Source organism: Psittacula echo, assembly GCF_963264785.1.
Source record: "Psittacula echo genome assembly, chromosome: 20".
Taxonomy (NCBI): domain Eukaryota; kingdom Metazoa; phylum Chordata; class Aves; order Psittaciformes; family Psittacidae; genus Psittacula; species Psittacula echo.
The window spans coordinates 4262970-4286419 of record NC_137756.1 but is presented as its reverse complement, the minus strand read 5'-3'; the positions used below and the strand labels follow the sequence as shown (position 1 = coordinate 4286419).

Sequence of the window (23450 nt, the reverse complement as noted above, 5' to 3'; positions counted from 1 at the left end):
ATCCATTGCAGGATTAGTGTTTGGATTAATAGCAAGAGAAAAAACTTTGAGAACAGGAGATTTTCAGGTTGAAAAGTTACATTAGCTGTGCAAGACTTGTGTTAATGTTTGTAATCCTTCTCAAAGTGCTATATCTGTCTATAGTTAGAAAAATGGGATGGACTTTCCTTGAATAAGTTATTAGTTTCCACCTGTTGTACAGCTGTTGTTTGCCATTGGGGAAAAAAAATGTAGGGCCTTGCATTATGTTTCACATTATGTGTGCAGAGCCAGTGTTGCATGTATTATTTTTCTTAACTATGTGCTAAATATCTCTTATCGAACTGTTTAAGACAAGTAAATTCTTAGCAGCTCTATCAATGTTGCTGCTCCCTGGTATCACATATGTGGTACACTGAAAGGAGAGGTAAGGGTTTAGAAAAGTAAAGATAGATGTAGTGCTCCCTCTGCTTATTAAAATGTCACAGAGATCTATTACTTGGCTGGCAGGTTGCTTGCACCAGACCATCTTCAAAAAACCCCAGGCAAATGAATGGAAGCAATATCCATGGGAGCTTATTAAACACAAAAATAGTATGTTAGGTATGGAAAGCAAATGTATGAGCTACACACTCCTTGCTATGCTTACACCCAACTTCTGACATGTATACCTGAAGTTGTAGAGCTAAATTATGGAACAGGTTCATATCGGGCGAATTACTGGAATAAATGGACCTTTGGTCTTACTTGGTGTAGTCCTTTGCATGTTCTTAACATTGACAGGCAGAGAGAGCTGGGCTGGGTCAGCCTGGACAAGAGAAGGCTCCTGAAGGGGAGACCTGAGAGCAGCTCCAGTGCCTAAAGGGGCTGCAGGAAACCTGGAGAGGGGCTTGGGACAAGGGCCTGTAGGGACAGGCCAAGGGGAATGGCTTGAACCTGCCAGAACAGGTGAGACTGAGATGAGCTCTTAGGCAGAAGCTCTTCCCTGTGAGGGTGCTGAGGCGCTGGCCCAGGGTGCCCAGAGAAGCTGTGGCTGCCCCATCCCTGGCAGTGTTCAAGGCCAGGTTGGACACAGGGGCTTGGAGCAAGCTGCTCTAGTGGGAGGTGTCCCTGCCTGTGACAGGGGTTGGAACTGGATGAGCTTTAAGGTCCCTTCTAACACAAACCATTCCATGGTTCTATTATTCTTAAGCCCATAGTAGGATTTGGTCATGCTGCTGAATAAGTGTGTTGCAGGACTGTAACTTCCTTAAAAAACTTCCTTTGGATAGGTCATGTTTTTGAAGGTTCTTTATGATAGAGCAGTGGGAAAGTGTTTCTCTTTCAGTTCTTTCCTTTTTTCCTGTTTTCTTGCTGCTGCCCTATTCATGAATAGAAATGCAGTTCTGAAAGGGAGAAATGTCCCTGAGCAAATACAGTACTTCCTTCCTGTGGGGCAGGCCAACAGCAACTTAAGGTGATCACATCTCTGCAGTGATACTCAAGTGCTTGGTATTCATTCAGATCAGCATCCTGAATCATGTCCCTGCATCACTTTGGGGGTGCTCACACCAATTGTGTGCCGTGGGCGTCTGTTGTAGCAACTTACGTGTAGCAACCTCTACAGTCATGCTAACCGCAGGCTGATAGTGCTTGAATCTGGAATTGTGAGCTGCTGGAGGGGGTTCTGCCCTCCTCTTATTTCCCCCTCCAAGTTTTTTTTTTGTCTTTGGCATCCTTAGATTTTAGTCTGTTAAATAATGACTTGGGGAAGGAACATAATATGAATGCTTTCCTCTTTAAAACAGTGCTCATGTTATTCCCTTTCATATAGGAATAAAATCTCCATTACTGAAATGTATTTAAATTATCACCTGGGGTAAACGTTGAATGTGATGGTCTTAAAGGTCTTTTCCAACCTGGCTGATTCTCAGATACTGTGACTAATTGGAAATTGTCATGATTTGGCAGGTAAATACTGACTGTATCAGGTACCTTATTAAACATTTATTAAACCTGCTTAATAAATGCAGTACTGATGGCCAGGATAGTGGTTGGGAGACAGAACAAACCCCAAGATTCAGTGCTGTGCTTTTATCTTTGGTTTTTTTCCACTTCAGTTTGGTAGTGTGCATGTCAGCCAACTGTGTCTCTCGTTCCAGACCGGTATGTGCTGTACCTCGTGTGTGAGAAGCCTTTGCTGTTCCTTCATTTTACATGTTTTCACATAGTCAACCAGGCTGGGAAATACCTTCAAGCTCATCCAGTCCAACCATTCCCCAGCACTGCCAAGGCCACCGCTAACTCATGGCACTGGCGGCTTCGTCTACACGATGTGTGGTCACTTCCAGGGACGGTGACTCCAGCCCTGCCCTGGGCAGCCTGTTCCAATGCCTGAGCACCCTGTGGGGAAGGATTTGTTCCTAATATTCAGTCTAAATCTCCTCTGGTGCAGCTTGAGGCTGTTCTTTCTCGTCCCATCCCTTGTTCCTTGGGAGCAGAGCCCAGTCCCTCCTGGCTCCATCCTCCCTTCAGGCAGTTGTAGGGAGCGATCAGGTCCCCCCTGAGCCTTCTCTTCCCCAGACTGAACCCCCCAGGACCCTCAGCCGTTCCCCATCACACTTGGGCTCAAGGCCTTGTACCAGCTCCATTGCCCTCCTCTGGCCCCACTCCAGCACCTCAATGTCTCTCTTGTAGTGAGGGGCTCAGAACTGAACACAGGATTCGAGGTGCAGCCTCACCAGTGCCCAGTACAGGGACAGTCACTGCCCTGGCCCTGCTGCCACACTGGTGCTGATATAGGCCAGGATGCTGCTGCCTTGGCTGCCTGGGCACAAGCTGCTCATGTTCAGCTCTGTCAGTCAGCACCCCCAGATCCTTTTCCATGAGCAGCTTTCCATCCACTCTTCCCCAAGCCTGGGGTGTTCCTAGGAAGTTCTTCCACTTCATCAGTTTGAGGAAGCTGTAGAAAACATTCTTGGCTTTTGTCTAAGAGCACTTGCTGCTTATGTTTACTGTATCTAAGAGACAGGCTCAGGTTTATTTGAACAACCTGTTTCAATTTGGTGCTGATGTGATTTTCTGCTGTGTTTCCTTTTCTGTGAGTATTGTTTTGGTCCTAATTTTTGAAGCATGTAAAGCAGTGGATTGAGGAGTAAATTATGTTCAGGTAGGCTGGGGAAAGCTGAACAGTGCTGCATCTGCTGTAGTTTTCCTGTCTGATGGCTCCTGCAGTTAATCTGGGATGGGGATGACACAGGGACCATGACACAAAACCTGGCAGGCTTGTTCTTTGCATTTTGGGATGCTGGTGTGGTGCTGGTTGTACCAGATCAGAAATGCCTTGTGGCTGCCACTTCTAACTGCCTGGACATGGTGAAATGACGTTGGTACCTGCAGAAAGGCCGGGTGTTGCAGAGAGCTGCTTTGGGTGCTACAGTGGATGGTGCTGTTGGTGTTCCTGTGGCATGCTACATCTTGGCTAAAAGTGAAGCTTCTGTCTTTGCACATGGAGCTAGAAAGCAAACTGAAAATTAACTCCTTCAAAAGAGGAATGATGGGATCTCACTGAGATGGGGAGAGTCGGTGTTAGATGCTTTCTTCATATTTACTTTATGTTGGATGAGTATGTAACTGATGATACTCTTATAATGACAATTCAATTTATGTAGCTGATTAAAAGCTTTGAAAACCTGATACTGCCCAGAATAGAGCTTTTCCCCATCCAATGATTCCATAATCTGGAATGTGTTTGACTCCATACTTTTATGGACCAACAAGTCTGGTAGTTCCATAATATTCTGGGGTACTTGGATATTTTTGTATCCTAGAACCACAGCCTGGTTTGTGTTGGAAGGGACCTTAATGCTAATCCAGCTCCAACCCCCTGCCACAGGCAGGGACACCTTCCACTAGAGCAGCTTGCTCCAAGCCCCTGTGTCCAACCTGGCCTTGAACACTGCCAGGGATGGGGCAGCCACAGCTTCTCTGGGCACCCTGGGCCAGCGCCTCAGCACCCTCCCAGGGAAGAGCTTCTGCCTAAGAGCTCATCTCAGTCTCCCCTGTTCTGGCAGGTTCAAGCCATTCCCCTTGGCCTGTCCCTACAGGCCCTTGTCCAAAGCCCTTCTCCAGGTTTCCTGTAGCCCCTTTAGGCACTGGAGCTGCTCTCAGGTCTCCTTTTAAGGAGCCTTCTCTTGTCCAGGCTGACCCAGCCCAGCTCTCTCAGCCTGGCTCCAGAGCAGAGCTGCTCCAGCCCTCGCAGCATCTCCATGGCCTCCTCTGCACTCGCTCCAACAGCTCCACGTCCCTCTTGTGCTGTTGCCCCAGAGCTCGATCAAGGCTGCAGGGGGAGCCTCCCCAGAGCACAGCAGAGGGGGAGAATCCACTCCATGACCTACTGCTCACGTATCATCTGTATTATGATTTCATATGCTTAACCCATATGAGTAGGACAAAATAAGCTTTGGTTTTAACTGTGCATTTAAAAATTCATACTCATTTAGATGTTTAGTCATGGCAAGTTTTCGTTCTTTAATGGCATATACTTTGTCTCCCTTCATTAAATGAACTGCCCTCTATGATGGCCTCTCTCTGCCCCTCCTTTCTCATGTTTTCTGATTAAAGCAGCTTCCTCTCCATTTTTGTGCAGGTTTCCTGCTGTCCCTTTTCCGCACGTTCTCAGGTTAATTGGTGCAATAGCTATTTTTGACAGATACTGCCATCAGTAAGTGCTCGAGTTAACACTTAATTTCAGAGAGTAGTGTTTATGTGTCACTGCAGTTTTATTTACTGCTCTGTTCATTTTGCTTCTTATGAGAGTCAACACAATCTGTGTTTAATCTGCATTCAATATTAATAACTATGGAAATAAGAGAACAGAATCTTAAAAATAAGCTATTTGTACATAAGCATCTGAACTGCTGATAAGAAACTGATGACTTTCTGCAAATGTGTCCTCTCAACAGACTGCTCAGTTTAGCAGGTATGTAACTGTGTATTTGCTGAGTAGCTAAGCTGGCAGGTAAATGTTGCTATAATGGCATGGGTGTAAGGAGAAAGGACTGAACTAAATCCACTGCATAAGTTGATGGAAAGAAACAGACAAGATTTTCCTGCAAGGTGGCTGTTTTGAAGGAAAAGCAAGTTGTCAAGCAGTGGATTTTTGTATGTCTTGCAGGTAGAACTTGGTGATTGTGTTTGCATCCCGTCATCATTTGACTATGTGTTTTATCTCATCACAAGGATACATTAACACTTGATAACTTGTGGTTGTAACCTTGGAGAAGGCTTTTTCCTCATGAGAAAGATGTCTGGGTTTATGCTGTGAGGGAAATGCTACTCAGTAATGCTGCCTAAACACAATGCTAGTGCTGAAAATCTCATAATCCTTTTTAAGCTGTTTAAGGTGCTAAGGAAAGTTGGGTAATAAATTCTGGCAGTGACATTCTTTGCAAGTCCCTGGTGCTTCGGCGAGCTGCGATAGTCTGATAAAGTAGAGCATCTGATTCTTCAACAGAAGATATTAAAATGACCTGGCTTAATTGATTTTCTATTTATGTCCTGTTGGCTGCTTTCTGGCTAAGAAGTTTTGCTGAATTCTCTTAAGGGGGTAGCAGGGAAGGAGCATGAGGATTCACTTCCGTTAATTTTAATCTTGAAGCTTACACTGGCAAAGATCTGTTTAGATGCATTTGGAGGGGGGTTATTGTTTTTGCTGTCCATGCAGAAAGACTGCTTGATGATGATTTTTTTCCTAATGATTCTAGTATATTAACAGCTCGTGCTTTTACTAATCTGTCTTGCTGTAATTCGGGATTGTCATTGACACACAAAGTTTCACTGAGTAAAATTGGATTCTCGTATGGAATTGAGTCTTTAGTACTGGTGTGAGGTTTCTTGCTTAATTGCACAGTTATCCAGTATGTGCTGAATGTTTAGGAAGTAGGAAGATAAGGCAGTTTTTCTGCAGATGTATATATTTTATGAAGATAGGATCTTCATCACCCATGAGTGTGTTAATCTTGTGGTCCTGCTTCCTTTTCCTCACTTACCTCTCCCTCTACCTCTTCCAATCTTTTCTGCACAGTTTGCTTACTTCAGACAACGAAAAGCAAAAGGCGACAACGCGCAGTCGCAGAAAAAGACGGCGAAGAGGAAGGGTTCGTCTGTCCACTCGCATGACCTTCCGCAGGAAGAGTACGCAGTAGCGGCCCAAGGCGCTGGTAAGGGTAGAGAGAGTAAGGGTGGAGATGCCAACCTACTGGAGCGTAAGGCTGGAGACACCAATCTACTAGAGAGTAAGGCTGGAGACACCAATCTACTAGAGAGTAAGGCTGGAGACACCAACCTACTAGAGAGTTATGCTGAAGACACCAACCTACTGGAGCTTAAGGCTGGAGATGCCAACCAACTAGAGCTTAAGGCTGGAGACACGAGCCTACTAGAGATTAAGGCTGGAGGCACCAACCGACTAGACCTTAAGGCTGAAGATGCCAACCTACTCGAGCTTAAGGCTGAAGGCACCAACCTACTACAGAGTTGTGCTGAAGACACCAATCCTATAGAAAGTAATGCTGAAGAGGCCAACCTACTACAGACAACAACAGAGACAGAGGTAAATCTTAGTATTTCTTGTGTTTTACTTCACTTCATTTACAAATAACAAGTATTCCAGGTGATTTTTAAGTAAAACTCAGTTTTACTTAACTGGGTATTTGCTCTCTGGGACTGTCAACTAGCTGTCACTGGGAAGTAAGTAAACTGATGTATTTCACTTGTAATAATTAACTCTCTTAAAAAGTGATGTCAGTTACTGGAACATCTCCATTGTGTGGACTGGACAGTCAAGGAGCTGTTTGCTGTTAGCCTGCTAAATTAAGGTCTTTCACCTCTCACTGCCATGAGCTTCTCTTTGGGCAGAAGAACTTCTCTAGTTATGTGGCTGTGACTCTGTGAAATGGCAAATCCAGACTAAGAGGCAAAACTGCCAGGACCTTATAATACACACAGTTAGTTTGGTGTTGCATCACTTTGCTGGCTCAAATGTGCTTAATGTTTTCTGAAATAACAGAATTTGTCCCAACATGTTCCAGCCATTGTAAAGCCAGTATAGACCTTATGTTATCTGACAAACTGGTTTAAGATGGGACTCCGCTTGTGCATGATGTGTTTCAGTTTTAGTTTTATACCAGCTGTGGATTAGACAGTCATGTCATACTTTCTGTCTTGTAATAAGAATAAGCAAAATGTAGTTTTGAATATGCTTGGGATTTTTTTATAGCTTGCTTCAGAAGCTAATGATAGTTTCACAAGCTCAGAAACTACAGGGCAACTCTTTGGCTACAACAAACTGTATCTGTCCTGATGTGGGAGCTTGTTTAAACAGTAATTACCCAGTGCATTTGAGCATGTTGTCTATGCAAAAACTGGCGAGTTTTGGGAAGGCAGTGCCTTCTGAGCATGATTTGTCTTCACAACATACAATCAGACCGTCAAACTAGTGTATTTGCAAACCTGTAGTAACAGAGTATGCCATTTGCATGTGTTATCCCACTTTCTCTTGTGAGGGTGTCCCTACATTCGGGGTATCCTGAACCTGTTAGCATTGCAAAGGCTTTTATGAAGCTTCATGCCAAGCTGTCTGCACTGAGAGGAAAGCATACACTGTTTTGTCACTTGACCATGGCAGTACCATTGTTACGTTTATGTGAACTCAAAGAAACAAAACAAAAGCCCTTACTGCTTCTCAACAGCTTATGTTCAAATAGCTGGTTTGCACAGCAAATGGGATTGCTTTCTAGGTTATGTGGAGAGGGCACCTCTAGGGAGACAGGAATCGTTTGGAAACTACTTTGTGCAGGTTCAAAATACAGGGAGGGCTCTGGGCTATGTTTTCTAAGGAGTCCTGCAGTCCTTGTGAATCCAGTGGGAGGTAAATATCTTTCAAGGTATCAAGCTAAGTATATGCCTCAGAAAATAGTACTGCCTTTGTCATTATCTGAGTGATTTTAGCATGTTTGTTAAATAATCATGGAATGGTTAGGGTTGGAAAGGACCTTAAGCTCACTTAGTTCCAGCCACCTGCCCTGGGCAGGAACACCTCACACTAGACTATGTTGACCAAGGCTGTGTCTAGTCTAGCCTTGAACACTGCCAGGGATGGGGCATTTACCACCATTAATTTCCTCTCAGTTAGTAAACGAATATTTCTTAGTCAAGGCAGGAGTGCTTAACTATATTAGCAAGCCACAGAAGCAGAAGATAAATATTGAATCTCAATGGGGAGGCTTAGCCCGAAATTTTTCAGTAGACATTCATGGTAACTTTAATTTTATTTACGTTTATTTTATTCATGTGAACATGGATAACCAGCTGAGTTTAGCATTGAAGTCTTTCTCTCACTGGCATGTTGTGTGACAAGATAGGCCTTTCTGGCTTGTGTGCTTAGGGTGTTTCTAAAGTAATTGTGTTTTTCCTTATGTATCTTTAAAATGGCTATTTAAAATGATGTAGTGTTTCTTCCATTTGTTTACTCACCAGGGGAGTGCTGACTTGTCCAACTGGGATGTACTGAATGATTGTGCAGCTGAAGTAAGAGTGAAAGAACACGTATTTAGTAAAAGATGCTGATATGTATGTCAAAGAAGAGTAGGATAACGGGTTACTAAAAAGATTAGTTACTGAGTATTGTTTGCCAATGTGATAAAATGATGCTATTTCACTATTTTACAGTGTAGAACAGGTACTTACCTGTAGATACATGTACTGGCTGCGAAATTGCTGGCTAACAGAATTAGTTCTAGTTGGAATCATGGGCCTTGTCCAGAGAAATTCGAATGCTGTTTTTAATTGAAAAGTAGGCTCATTTCTTAGTTGTTTCCTACATTAAAAACAAAAAAGTATTTAAAATAAAATACAAGATTCTGTCTTCTCTGTGAGAATTATGACAGTATTGCTCTCAAGAAACCACAGGCCTGACTGGGGCAGCTTCTGTCTTTGTACCTGTTTCTTGTTTTGCTGTTAAAGGCCATAGAAACTCAGAGTATGTTGAATATTTGTCTGCAGTAGCTAAGATAAAGTGGCAATGTGACTTGCCTTAAAGAAGGACATTTAAATAACGTGAAGACAGTCGATGCAGCCCCTGTGACACACAGGAACATGCTTCAGTGCCACAAATTGATCATGGGTCTAATCCCTGGATAATGAGATATACTGCAGCCTTTCATCTACATTTAAATTGAAAACCAAACAAAAGACCCAATAAAAACTCTTCATTTGTTTTTGGTGATGCTCAGTGTTCCAGTGGCTGTTCTCTCTGCACACTTGTGTATTTGCTGCCTCAGGATCCTTGAAGTATATGCCAAAGACGTATATCTCTGTTTACTCACCATATCAGGTTTGCAAGGTAGCAGTGGTGCTAGGACGGATTACATAGTTGAAATGGCTGAATAGGAAGGGGAGGTAAAAAGAATTACAAGTAAAACCTGGGACTTCCTGAAGTTCAGGGCTTGGCTTGAAGGGGTTGCTCATGTCCTGGAATCATAGAATCATAGAATAGTTAGGGTTGGAAAGGACCGTAAGATCATCCAGTTCCAACCCCCCTGCCATGGGCAGGGACACCTCACACTAAACCATGGCACCCAAGGCTCTGTCCAACCTGGCCTTGAACACCGCCAGGGATGGAGCAGGGAAGAGAAATCCTCTGCTAAATGAAATTTTGAAAAAGAACAAAAATCCTGCTTTCTACAAACAATTCTTAGTACTCTTGATAAATACGTGGCAATAGTGAAACTTACTCTGCAGATGATTGTTGGGATTTGCTCCATAAGCCATTGAAAGACAGTGATAAAGCCTCTAAATAGCACTTTGGGCATATAAATAAGGCCAGTAATATTTGTTTGTGGAAGCATGTCAGCTTTGATAACAGATGAAAGTACCAATACAACTGTCTTAAATGTTATCTGCTTGGTATTAGCAAAGTCTTTAGAAAAAGGTTTTAATAATAAACGTGTTTTAATTTACCCACATAGGGGTGAATGTTCTCTTTTCATTTGGAGGGAGGTGGAAAGAAAACCCTTTAGTATTGAGCTGTAAATGCTTTGCAGAGAAGACTGGTTTTGTTCATTGTCCTCATATGAGTATGTCCAGTCCTTTGGAAGTCCTGTTTCATTTTGGAGCTTTCATAGAGATGAATTATCCAGCAGAATCACAGAATTGTTAGGGTTGGAAGGGACTTGTGGAGATCATCCAGTCCTTTTATGTCTCTATGGTGAGTGATAGTATCTAAAACAGGATAAGTGTTGTCTGACTTTTCAGGGAGATTCTTACTCATTGAAAGACCCAGGGTACATCTGTAGTAAATGAATACAGTGTATTTTATGCATACAGTGAGACTTGTGTGGGAGTTCTGTCATCAACTTTCTTATGACTCTGTCTTTCTGTGTTCAGGTTAATGAGGTGCTGAGGAGTACAAGCCCTTGGAAAAATGAAGTATTAGAAGCCCAGCAACAAATGTCTTTGTTTCAGAACCGTATCAGAGAGCAAAATGCACATCTGGAGATGCTGCGTGAGAAAGCACATGACCTGGAAGTACAGCTTGAGTCTTCCCAAAAGGTAAAAACTGGTTGAAGTGCCTTTATAGTTAGGAGTTGTAGGTAGTTAGGGTTTTGGTGTTGTCATGCAAGCCAAGGTGGTGCTTTCTCGAGGAAGATCGTGTAATGAGCTTTAAGTTTGTCTGTAAGGTAACACTGATGTTTCAGGAGTGAAACTGCGCTTTAGCATGGAATTTAAAGTTTATTCTTCTGAAGGTAATGATATTCAGCTAAAGCAAAACAGCTGCTTACAATGTAAGTTCGGTTTTGGGTTTTTTTTTTTAATGAAACAAGGGATTTAGTTCTGGCTCTTGAAAATGTGCTAAGTTGTTGAAATTACTCCATTGGTTTCCATTGCAGAAGGGTTGCTCTTTAACTCTGTTACTCAGCTGTTGTATAACATGAAGAAATTTCCATCAGAAGCAGGTGCATCTGATTTTGAGCCTTTGGCACAGGGTGCCCAGGGAAGCTGTGGCTGCCCCATCCCTGGCAGTGTTCAAGGCCAGGTTGGACACAGGGGCTTGGAGCAAGCTGCTCCAGTGGAAGGTGTCCCTGCCTGTGGCAGGGGGTTGGAACTGGAGGAGCTTTAAGCTCCCTTCCAACACAAATCATTGTAGGATTCTTTGAGGCATGTGGGAACATCGCTGACAGAGGCTTGCAGTGGGGTGAAGGTTTCTGGATCTGCTGTGTAAGCATACATTAAAGGAACAGCCTAAAAGATCTGATTTCCTTTAAGCGCATAACCAGCAATGCCATGGGTAGAAGCCTTAAACTTTTAAGTGAGTCAGATGAGCCAAAATGTGAGATGGCTCTTATGTTAGCCTACTCCTGCCTTTGGGAGTAAATGGATGTGAGGTGGAGAGGCATCTGTAGCTCTGACAGTCTTTATTTTAGGTAAAATACCTGAAGTTTGGGACAGCCACTATTTTCTTTCTTTTTGGACTCAGAGGCACATCATTTGTTATTGCTTAGACAATTTGCTACTTGTTACCATATTTGTTACCAGAGTCTTTCAGTAATCCTTTCAACTCTCAAGGCTGTGGTTAAAAATCCTATTGCCTAGGCAAATGATACACCTTGCCCTTAATAGTAAGTATTATTTAGGAAGATACGTTGAAAGCACAAGGCTTAGGGAAATTAAGACATATTTCAATGGCATATTTCATATGCAATATTTCTTGTTTCAGAATACCAAAGATAAAGAAAATACATTTGCCCAAATGAAAGAGGATGTGGAAGATACAGTTCAACAGCTATGCGAAAGCACAGAAGAAGAAGATGTTAAAAGTCTCCAAGATCTAGTGGCATCAGAAAGATTGTCTGTACTACAACATACCCTTTTGCTCCGGGACTCAGAAATAACAGAATTGAAAAATGAAATAGCTTTATCGAAAATGAAAGAACAACAACGTATGGAAGAACTGAGAATCAGTTATGAGAAGGATATTTGCAGACAGTTGGAGAACTTGAGGGCTGAGCTGGAGAAGTGCCACAGAAGAGAAATTGCAGAAGCCAAGCAGGTGTATGAAGAAGAAATGATTTTAAAATATAAGAATGAATTTGAAGAGTTAAAAAGAGAACTCTGTGCTCTGAATTCTGAAGAGCATGTTCAGAGTTTGAATGGCATAATAATTGACTTAAATAGGAGTCTTCATGAGTCTGAAGTTAATAAAGAATCTTTGAGAAAGAGACTTGAGAACCAGCAGGAAGACTTTGAGAGAGAAAAATCTGAAATTGAGACTAAATACAAAGATTTGATTGATGGGCTGAAGTTGCAACTTTCTGATGCAGAAGAGCAGCTCAAAGAAGCTGAGCAATCTAAACAAGTAAACCAGTCCTCGAATGGAGAGATTCAGAAGCTGAATTCTTTCATCAAGGAATTAAATGAGAAGCAACTTTATGAGGCTAAAACCACTGTAGATGTAAGGCAAAAGCATGATGAAGAGATTATCTCCAATGAAAAGCTAATGAAATTGAGGGAAAACCAGGTTTTACCAGAGATGAGAGCGGAGCTTGATGAGATGTGGAATAAGCCACACCAGTTGACAGGTGAAGATGAGCTAGTTCATGAAGAACTAGAGTTCCAGCATGGCTTGGGAGTAGGCTCCTCAAGGGATCCGTTAGTAGAAATTAAGAATTCAAAGATCACGGAGAATAATGAAAATAGTGAAGGTGATAACCTGTCTCAAGAACACTTGCCAGTAGCGGGGCTTTTTAGTGGTGATGAAGGTATATTGGCTAAATATCTCATCTCCAGTGAGAGACCAGAAGAGTCGTATGCGTCCAGCACTTCTGAAGGTTATGCCATTGAAGAAGGTAGGTGCAGTAGGTATGGGTTAGACAGTATGCTTCTAGAACCCAGCAGAGATTTTTTATCTGCATTAAGCTTTGGCCTTGATGAGGAAATTCATCCTAGTGATCTGGCTCAAGAGACTTTTGAAGAGACTGAGGTGAGTGCAAAGGCCTTTGTTTCATTTCTGTCAGATGGCTCCCTGCACCAAAGCAAAATAAGTGACCACGATGGTGATGTAAAGGATGATGAGACAACCAGTTTAGTAGAGAGATGTCTAAAGCTGAATGAGCAGCTGCATGAGAAGGAGTCAGCCTTGAAGAAATCTTATGAGGAGACCCAAGAAGCTGTTGGAAAATGGGAAAAAGTAATGGCTGAGCTCTCCCAAATGCGTGTGGAACTGGATGAGGAACGTGAAGCACGGATCTCTTGTGAGAAACAACTTCTTCAGAAAGCAGAGAAGGAGAAAGAACTTGAGAACAAAATAATGTTTCTAATGAGGCAGCAGGGAGAGGATGGAGAAACTTCAACACAAGTGTCAAAATCCTCTGCCTGGCAAGACATGATAAAAGACCTCCAGGAGGAAAGAGAAATGCTGCTGGTGCAGCTGCGAGCTCAGGAGCAATTAGTAAAAGATGTTCAAGAGCAGAAAACAGCTTCCGATTCTGTAACAAGTGAAGTACAGTCTCTTTTTGGACGTCAGTTAGCTGCTTTGCAAAGTCAGAGGGATCAGATGCAAAGCCAGCTTGATGCTCAGAAGAATAAAAACCAGACAATAGCAGAGCTGCTTGGTCAGAAAACTGTGTCTGAAGAGACATTGCTAAAAGAACAGGAGCTGCTCAAAGCTGAAATCAATAATAAAGAACAAAATTTAGCACTCTTATTAGAGGAAAAAATAGCCTTAGGAGAGAGATTATCTGATGTGGAGGCGGATCTAAGAAAAGCAGGAAAAACACTAGCAGACAATGCTGGCATCATTGAGGATCTTGAGAGAAACATACAGGAACTTAATGCTGAAGTGAAGAACCTCAAGGAAATACACGAGTGTGAGAGACTGGAATATGAGGAGAGGTTAAACTTCAGCAACCTGGAAATCCGTAAACTTAATGCTGAAGTAAAGACTAAAAGTACTGAATACAGTGAGGAAAAAAGCCAGTTGACTGAAGAAATTGCCCATTTGAAGAAGGCTTATTTAGAGCTTGAGGCTCGCTTGCAAGAGTCCTTTCAGTCTGCACAAGCTGCACAGGAGGCACAAGCCAAGATGGTGAAACATTACAGAGAGGAAATGGATAAAATGGAGACTCAGCACCGTGCTGAGTTAACTAAAGTGAGTTTGACACACAAGAAAGAGGTAGGAAACCCAAGCAGGAGGCTTGGGATTTTGGAATGCTTAAGATAGACATTGTAAATGTTTATATGCCTCTTTGCAGATAGAAGAATTAAAGGCTGAAATAAAAGATAAAGTAGAAAACCAGCAGAAGTTGGAAGAAGAAAGAAAGGAACAGATTGCCTTAATAAAAAAGGTAAATGCTGTCCTTGGGTTGATTTCAGAGAAGCAAACTCATTTTGTGTTGTTTAAGCAGTATAAATGTTTTAGAGATGCAAATATCTAATAATTGGGTCTTTTTTTCCATGGTGTCTTTGATTTGGGGTCAGGAGGAGGGGAGAATTCTGGTTATTTTGTTGAATCAAGTTCTTCAGCTGAGTATTCTCTGCAGGTACATGAACGAGAGCACGATCGTGAGATCTCTGAGCTGACCATTAGACACGAAGAGGAAATGGAGAAGCTCCGTGCTGAGCTAAATAAAGAACAGCAGCTCCTGTTGGATGAACTTCGGCAGCAAATGGCAGCCACACACAAAGCAGAGATGGAGCAGGCTCAGCTCCAATCCCAGGTGAAACACAGGAATTACTGCAGCGGTTACCTGGCTGTTGCAAAAGAAGGCTCCTTGATTTTTGTGCATACAATGTGAACTCTTTTATATTGGCAGTCCTGGGTTGGACTTGATCTTAAAGGTCTTTTCCAACCTGGCTGATTTTATGTAATGCTGCCATAGAAGAGTTAGGAGTGGTGGGTGGTAGTAGATATTTTCTACAGGAGTTCTCCAGGATCCTCACTGTAATTATATTTTAATGTTGATTTTGAAGAAAACTGGATGCTGAAATTGGGTTAAAAAACCAAAATAAAGCAACAACCGAAAAACCCAAGCACCAAAACCAACCAACCAAAAAAACCAAACCCCAAAAGCCCAACTTTGTCATCTTTCATGTCTTGATGAGTTTAACAGATGGATTTAAAGAAAATACCAACCGCTTCCCACTTTTTACTTATCCCACTAATGTAATTAGGAATGCTTCCTGCTAAACTCAAGTGTATGAACCTGACCTTTTCCTCTCACTACGTACTGGAAATGGGAAGAAATGTGTCCAGTTTTAGGTCTAATTACAAGGTGTTGCTGTAGTGTTAAGAATTGAAAAGTTTGGTTGGTCTATTTTCGCTGCCATTTCTAACTGTTGAATATTTAACACTTCTTTTTAAGGAAGCATGGTGAATTTTACTTTACTTTTCCAATATGACTTCAGAATTTTGCTTCTTAAATTACAACCTCTAGCAAATATGAGGAATTTTTCCTAATAGACAGCAAAAGGTTGGGGCGAGCTTGTGTTCTGATCTGACATTGTGGAGAAGTGGACAGACACAAGGTATTTGGTAGGAGATGAAGTTAAGAGGCAGGTAGGGAAAGCATTTTGCACTGAGAATGTTATGCAAATCTTACTGTAATAAAAAAGCAGCTTATTTTCATGGTTCTGTCATTAAAAACCACTCTTTCCTCTGCCATGAAGAAATACTTTCCAAGTACAGAAAGACAAAACTTAAATGTGTTAAACTGCGTGTGAAAAAGGTGAAACTATTTGCTTAGAGGGGAGGGGGAAAAAAACCTTCTTTCTTTTTTTCTCCATTACAGACACTGCACAGCCTTGAACTGGAAGCTTTACGTCTAAGCTTAAATAACATGCATACCTCTCAGCTTGAGCTTACACAGTCTAACTTTAGAAAAGAAAAGGAAACTGCCCTGGTGGAACTCCGGGAGATGCTCAATGATAAGCGTGCTCAAGAGGTAGCAATTCTGCAGAGCCGCCATCAGCTGGAGTGGGAGAAGATTAAAGAGCAGTGTCTGAAGGAGAAGGAAGACCTAATGACAAAGCATCAGCAAGAACTAGGTATTAGAATTTGGGAATAATGGACCAGACATTGAAACCCCATCAGTATTTGTCTTCCTCCACAGGTTCCTGTCTTGGTGTAGAGGTGGCACATTAATACATCAGTATGAATGTAACCACTTAGGAGTTCTTGAATGTAGAGGCTGAGAAGAACTCTGAATCAGATGGTGGAAGAATCTGGGTGGGGAGTTGTGGACAGTTAGCTGGGGGACTGGAGGAAAGACATTTCTTCTCAAGGAGGCTATGAGGGCATGTCCCAACTAACCTGGGTGCTGGGACACTGTCTTGTCACTTAGATGATACTTCTTTCTGTTCTGGACCATTAGCTGGGTAGCTGGCACCAACTCTGAGTTTTCATTTCCCACTGGAACACTTGAAATAAGGTTGCATGCTAAGGCAGTGATACTTCGAGGCTGTGAGAAGGGGATTGATAGGCCCTTTCAGGGTTCCTGCAGACCAAGGTGGGTGCTGAACAAGAAGATGGAATCAATCTGGGGAGGAGCTGGGAAGGAAGAAGCCATTGGTGTCAGTGATAACTGAGCAGATAATAGCATCTGTCTTGCAGTCTGTTTCTTAAGCATTCTTAGAAAAAGTCTGAAGAGAGTTTCCTTCTTGCTGCTGCCTGAGATTCTTTTGCTGTATCTCTGGAGATAGAGATGCTTCGAACACTTCAGAGGGATGTGAACTGAAATGCTAGCATCTAAAATGACACTGATAGGCGTTGAATATATATCTTTAAGGTTGAAGGTATGGGTTTGAATAGAACCTGCTACCTTACACTGTTGCATGCCTACACCTGTGTTTGATGCAGAAAATGGTAATCTCGCTCATATTTCTACTTATCATTTAATCATAACATTGAATGTAAATTTATTAATAAGTGTTTTATTTCACAGTTGATCAGAGAAAGAAAATAGAATTGGAAATGGAAGAGAAACATACCCAGGCATTAGAGGTACAAATTCTGTTCTTCATACAAGAAAAAGTTAAACTCCTTTCAGTAAACTAGAGATGGTAGAAATCCTGTGTTTGCTACACCTTTATTGTAGAGGACAAATAAATGGAGGAGAAAAGTACTCCTTTACTGAGTATGTTTGCTTTAATAATGCAAATCTTCCTCTCTTAGGCTCTCAAAAGAGATTGGGAATTGGAGTCTGATACACATTTAAAAAACACGGTTGAAGAGCTGTCTGGAAAACATGACACAGAAATGGTGGAACTGCAGAAAACTCTGGAGATGGAATTAGAAAAAGTCAAAGCAGAGCTGGGTCATCTTTCTCTGGAGAATGAACAGTCTAAAAGTAAGTGCCATGGTGTGGGAAGCAGTTGTATTTATTGAACAATGGCAAAGCTAGCTAAGTGTTTTTAGAACCTGCATAAAAAGCAGATACAATCTATATCTATGTACTCAAAACCTGAGTCAATGGCATAAGACTCTTGAAAACAGGATGATACATGAACAGGCTGCCCAAAGAAGTGGTGACTGCTTCATCCCTGGCAGTGTTCAAGATCAGGTTGGATGGGGCTTGGAGCAAGCTGCTCTAGTGGAAGGTGTCCCTGCCCGTGGCAGGGGGTTGGAAGTGGGTGAGCTTTAAGGTCCCTTCAACCCAAACCAGTCTGTGGCTCTAAGTAAATGAAAAATTGTTTAAAGCCTCGTTGGCTGTCTCGTGCTTTGACTTCTATAGGGTGTGAGATGGACTATGTTTTCCTTCAAGTGTATTAAAGGGAGGTACTGTTTTGCTTCCAGCTGAAAACCAGCCTTAGCAGTTAGTGAATTAACCAAAATTCTGCTGATTATTATCAATAGCAGCTGCTTCTAACAAAAAACCCACTAGGTTTGCTCTGGGACTAGTTAAAGCTTAATGGAACAGTAGCTTTTTTAGACACTGTTCTGGAAGTAACCTTTATAGACTACTGTAACTGAGCTTTTCATTAACAAGTACATCTGTCTATGCCTTTTGCTGAGGTACAGATAGGAGATAGAACTAGGAAAAGTTTGTGTAGGTCTCAGAATCTGACATGTTTGTTGAGATAGTGGTTGACTGCCACAACAGTGTCAGATCTGCTGTCAGTGATGGCATATAAAGGAGGCAGAAGATGCAGAATGCCAAGAAGTGAAGAGAGATAGCTACTCAGGTTGCCTAGCTTCTGAGGCACTATGCAGGTGAGAGACATGGGAAATGAGGAATGTGCTCTAGGGAACCTTGCTTGAGCATGGAAGTTGGACTAGGTGACTCCTAGCGGTCCCTTCATCCCTTCAGCCATTCTGTGATTCTGTAATATTCTCTCCAGGTAATGCAAATGCAGTATTAAGGGTGTTGGATGATGCTGGCAGGCAGGCAGCAGGACCAGGTTTCAGAAGTGAAGCATAGCCTTTTTGGCCTGCCAAGGACTAGATGCTTTCACAGTGTTTGGCTCACCTTTGGCTGCTGCAAGAACGTGTTTGTTCTTCCCAGCCTGCACTAACTTCACTGGATTTCCCTGAACCTCTATCAGTAAAATCTGTTCTGTGAGGATAACGTGGCATCCCTTGCAGCTCACTGGGGCTGAAATGTGGTCACTTGATTGCAGATTCTTTCTGTGCAAGTCAAGATTTGTTGACCAGATGAGGTAGTAGCACATTTAGAAGATTCAGAGAGTGCTCAGTGCCAAGGCAGAGCATACTTGGCGTGAGCTTTCCTAGTCCTTCCTGTTCATCTCTTGGTCATTCTTTGTAGGATCTGAAGAAATGCTTGTTTCTCTGGATGTGGGCTTCTAGTTCAGGATGCTTGTTTGTGTAAGCAGAGAGCAGATGCTCATCCCTCCAGCGCTACTGTTGGTTATCTCTTGGCTAACAGCAGAGATGTGGAGACCGGGAAGCACTGTGTGGAGACTTTCAAATGCTTTACTGTTCAAGTGTTTTGTGATTCCCTCTGAGCTACCATTTTAGTCCAGAGACGTGCATTTCTATTTCAGTTGCATAAAAGCTGTGCAGGTTATTCAGTAACTGGGATGATGGGGTAACAGAAGTTACTTTTAATTTTAGTGAAATGTATAGAACTGGAGGAGCAGCACCGGTTAGCCATTACAGAATTACAACAGCAGCTGCAGGCTGAACATAACCAACTCCTAGAAAACATGAAGATGAAAAGCCAAGAAAAAGAAGAGAATCTTCAGAAAGAGGTAAAAAATAATAAATACTCATTTAGGGTGATTCTATATAGCAAAAACTAGACAATATACATGCAGTTTTGGTGACTTGTTCGTATTTAGGGATTGTATTGACAAATTAATACTCAGCTCATGAAGCAGGCAAATACTCTGGGATTTTCCAGTAATTCAGAATCTTTTGAATGAATTGCCTTTGTGCCGTTTGGTGCTGTTTTTTCGTCTATATTTATGTGCTTAATTTTCTGGTTCTTGTGTTTCATTTTTATGTGACTACTACTTTATTTTTGCCACTGCTGATAAATATGGCATCAAGAATAAATTTCTCTCTCTCAGAGGAGTGGGTCTAACAGTCAAGTGCTACTCCATATCTCTGATTGCCCGGATGAGTTGCTGAGATTGCCACTAAGCATTTCTACCTATTGCTGTCAGAACTGTCTGTTGCTTATCAAATAAGTAATTAGAATGAAACTGGTTTAAGAAGTTGGGGAGTTTTGGGTATTTAACATGTGTTCCGTAGCTGGAGAAACTTCAGGTCATGCATGAAGAGCTCAAGACTCGTTCGCAAGAAGAAGTCAGGCACCTTTGGTCTCAACTTGACAGTACTCGAGCAAATCGCCAAGAGTTAAGTGGTAGGTTCAGAACTGATGCCCTTTCTTTTTTGCCTCTTCTTCATATAGAAGTACACATTATTGACACAAAATACTTGTGCTCATGTACCAGAACACACAGATAGGTCACAGTGTTCTGTTTCTGAAGTGAGCACTGAGTCAGTGTCAGATGAGTAGTTGATTCTACATTGTCAAAAAGTATGGTGTCACTATGGAGAAAAGCTCCCTCCTGTGGTTTTCCTTTCCCTTCCCACTCTTTCATGCACACTATCAAAATTGTTAGTGGAAACCAAACATTTTTCATTGCAATATGAAATTAAGTATGAAATAGTTAAAAAAGGGGGAAAACGCTGGTCAGTGCAATCACATGCTGCTATTTGTATTCAGTATGGGAGCAGGTAAGAATTAAATTGAGCAAGCTGTTAATTGTGGGTAGGTAGTGAAGCTTACTGCTTAGTTTATGGCTTCGAGTAGTTTATTGTGGCTATTTTATTTGGAGATAATGAAGAGATGAATCTGCTTCAAAAAAAGGCAGAAAGGCAGAAATATTTTAAATTGTGATTAGGTTGTATCTTGAGGTAGAAGTGGCTTTTTTTCCCCCTTTTGTTTTGAGGCAAGTTAAATAAAATACGTTTTTCCTTGACACTCAAAATGGAGATTCATCATCTTTTGAAAGGCTATTAATTCTTCAATACAGAAAAGCCCTGGAATAAAGAGCTATCTAATTAAAAACATTCAGGTGATACTTTTGAAATCAGAATGAATGACAGTGTTGTTTTCCTATAAGGCTAAAAATACCCTCCTTTTTCCATGATGATGCTTCGGTTTAAAAAATAAACATATACTCTAAATCTAAAAGCAACAAAAGGGAAAACATTGTGCACAGCGGTTAAAGATAATAGGTTTTATAGAGTCATAGAATGATTTGGGTTGGAAAGGACCTTAAGCTCATCTAGTTCCAACCCCCTGCCATGGGCAGGAATACCTCACACTAGAATTAGTTTTATGTGTATCTGTATTAAGCTTATGAAAATGTTTTGAAGCCTGAGAGAAAATAATGGCTGGCTGAAATCTGACCATATGCTTTATATATCTTAAGATTTTTGTTTCAAGATGTCAATGTATTGAACAAAACTTTACTGAACAGACTGTAGCTTGACTTTTTCAGATCTGTTTTGATATTACAAAGTTATAGTAGATGCCAGTTTATAGTATATGCTGGAATTCTTATATTTCCTCTCTGTAGCCCTGATCTTTATTAACCTTTCAAATGTCTCTCCATGTTTCTAACTGCCCACATTCTTATTCTTTGGACCCTTTCTGTTTCTTCTTCATCTTGCTTGAGATGGTGAAGCCAGAATGCAAGTCCATGGTCCAGGTGAGGGTATCTCTTTTGGCATGTGAGATCTTAAAAGTGTTTTGTTTTCCTCTGCTTTTCTTCACTTGAGTGATCCTTTGGCAATGCGTTTGGATTGATTTGAGGACTTGTGGTGGTGGGTTCACTGCTCTGATGTACAAGTGATATGCCAGTTCAAAACTGTTAAACGCTTCTCAGGGTTAATGTTGTGCTGGCAGACTTTACTGGTTAGGCAAAACCTACCTGTGCCAGATTGGACTCCCCTTCTATCCCATTGCTAGTGTTACCAGTCCCTGCTACAATGAGCACATGTGACAATTAAGCAATATTGCAGGACTCTGCATGTTACTAGCCCAGACCTGAAACCCAAGGAAATGAGGAGGTCTAACAGTTTTCTGGTAGTTTTGATTCTTGTCGTGAGGATGGTTTCTCTGAATGCAGTGTAAATGGAGAACATAGGTTCACTGTCTTCTGAGGAGGGAACATTTTGTCTTCAGAAGTTTATTTTATTATGTAGCTGCTGGTATAACATTTTACCGCTGTCTCAACAACTAAAATATGGCTGAACTTCACAGAATGATTTAGCCTAAAGATAGGTATTTCGGAGTGCTTGAGTTGGTTTTGCCTCCATTCCAGAGCTAAAAGAGCAGCTCCTGGCTCGTGCGTCACAGGTGGAAGAAATAGAGCGTTTAAAACAAGAATTTGAACAGCAGTGTCAGCAGAGGAAAGGTGAGCATGAAGCTGAATTGGAACAACTGAGACTTTACTTTGAAAAGAAGCTAAGGGTTGCTGAAGAAAACCACAGAGAAGAATTGACTTTGTTGCATCAGAGACTGCAAGAGCTGAAGGACTATTCACTGTCAGAGTTGGAAATGAGTCAAGATCAAGCAGGGGACATCAGGTGATTATTCCTTTTCCCTTTATCTCATGTTGTGACAGCACTGCTTGCATTATGTTTTTAATACTAAAGATGATGTTAGCTTCCAAATATATTGGGATTGAGCATTAGGTGATCTGTAGTTAGAAACCCAGTGATGGAAGTCACAAGTGTTCAGTCCTGAGCAGTTATTATAGTTGCTTTGTGCCTACTTTCAGTAGTACATTGTAAATCAGCAAGTTCATTTAATTTGTGACACATTCCAGTCTTAAACTTGAAACCCCTTTTCTCAGTTCTTCTGTCACAGTTTTTGAAGAGGCTGCTGAGAAAGAGAGAAAGGATACACTTGTTCAGCTAAATCAACAGCTGGAACGACATCAGGTAGGATTTTTGATGTAATAAAGTTCTACTGCTCATTACATGACTTATATGAAAATTGATGTCAGATGTTAATTTGAGAGGTTTTCGAGACATAATTTGAGACAGGCTTAATTATTTTTGACAAGTGTATTGTAAATTATCAGTTCTCAGCCTAGCAGAACAGACGAAACAGTGTTCTGTGATTTTGTGTGCTTTGTTTGGGTTATCCTGTGCTAGTAAGGAGCTTATCAAGGCTTTTCTACACAAGTGCAGAGCTCATGGTGTTTCTCTTCTCTATAGCTTCTGTGGTAGTTGTGCCTTCTATTGCTGCCTGTTCTCTTCAAATGCAGTTGCTAATTTGGTCTCTCTTCCATTTACACACCTATTTTTATGTACCTCATTGTAATTTAAGAACTCACTTCTTTGCTCAACTTACTTGAAGTGAACAGAGCGTTTCAAAAAGGATTTTTCCTTTTGGTTTTGGTTTTAGATTTTTCTTTTTTAAATTAATTATAAAATTAATGTATTTTATTTTTAGTAAGGGAATGACAAGGAGAAAAGGCATCCCCAGGACAATGTGAGCTCCATTTCATTAGTAAATCACACAAAAAATGCATGAGTTATGAGAAATGTACACATCATACCTGTTTTATTGCTGATGTTTGATTACCTAGCTGAGTATGAAGCTGCATTCATAGTAGATGGTTATTTTAAGTTCTGTGGTGTACACAAAGGGCTCTCTTAATTGCTGAGAGTCAATAGTTTCTCTATCCAGATGCACGTGGGACTTCCCCCTCTATTACACACTCAAACAGCTCCTGAAACTCAGAACTGCCTTGTGGCATGGTTCCAAAGCATGTCTATCTTGAGGGGCTCTGATGCTCTAGCAGCAGATGGAGCACCAGGAACAGAGCAAAGCCAGCAGGTTTTTTGGAAACCAGATACATGCCTGTTGAGCAGGTGCTTTTTATTGCTGCTGTCACTGAAAGATACTTGGCATGGTTTCTTCAAAGCTGAAGATGTCTTTCTCTAACCCATT

At 41.6% G+C, this 23450-nt stretch overlaps 1 protein-coding gene across 1 annotated transcript in view; it reads left to right on the top strand.

Annotated features, from left to right (window-relative positions):
• Positions 1 to 13997: 13997 nt before the first annotated feature.
• PCNT (pericentrin) overlaps positions 13998 to 23450 on the top strand; it is a 73282-nt gene continuing 63829 nt past the window's right edge. The window contains exons 1-10 of the mRNA XM_080632073.1: positions 13998 to 14164; positions 14268 to 14360; positions 14556 to 14732; positions 15804 to 16059; positions 16956 to 17014; positions 17186 to 17360; positions 19085 to 19221; positions 19727 to 19838; positions 21811 to 22075; positions 22345 to 22432. Coding sequence (XP_080488199.1) covers positions 14099 to 14164; positions 14268 to 14360; positions 14556 to 14732; positions 15804 to 16059; positions 16956 to 17014; positions 17186 to 17360; positions 19085 to 19221; positions 19727 to 19838; positions 21811 to 22075; positions 22345 to 22432 — 1428 coding nt within the window. The 5' untranslated portion in view covers positions 13998 to 14098. The remainder of the gene's footprint in view (positions 14165 to 14267; positions 14361 to 14555; positions 14733 to 15803; positions 16060 to 16955; positions 17015 to 17185; positions 17361 to 19084; positions 19222 to 19726; positions 19839 to 21810; positions 22076 to 22344; positions 22433 to 23450) is intronic.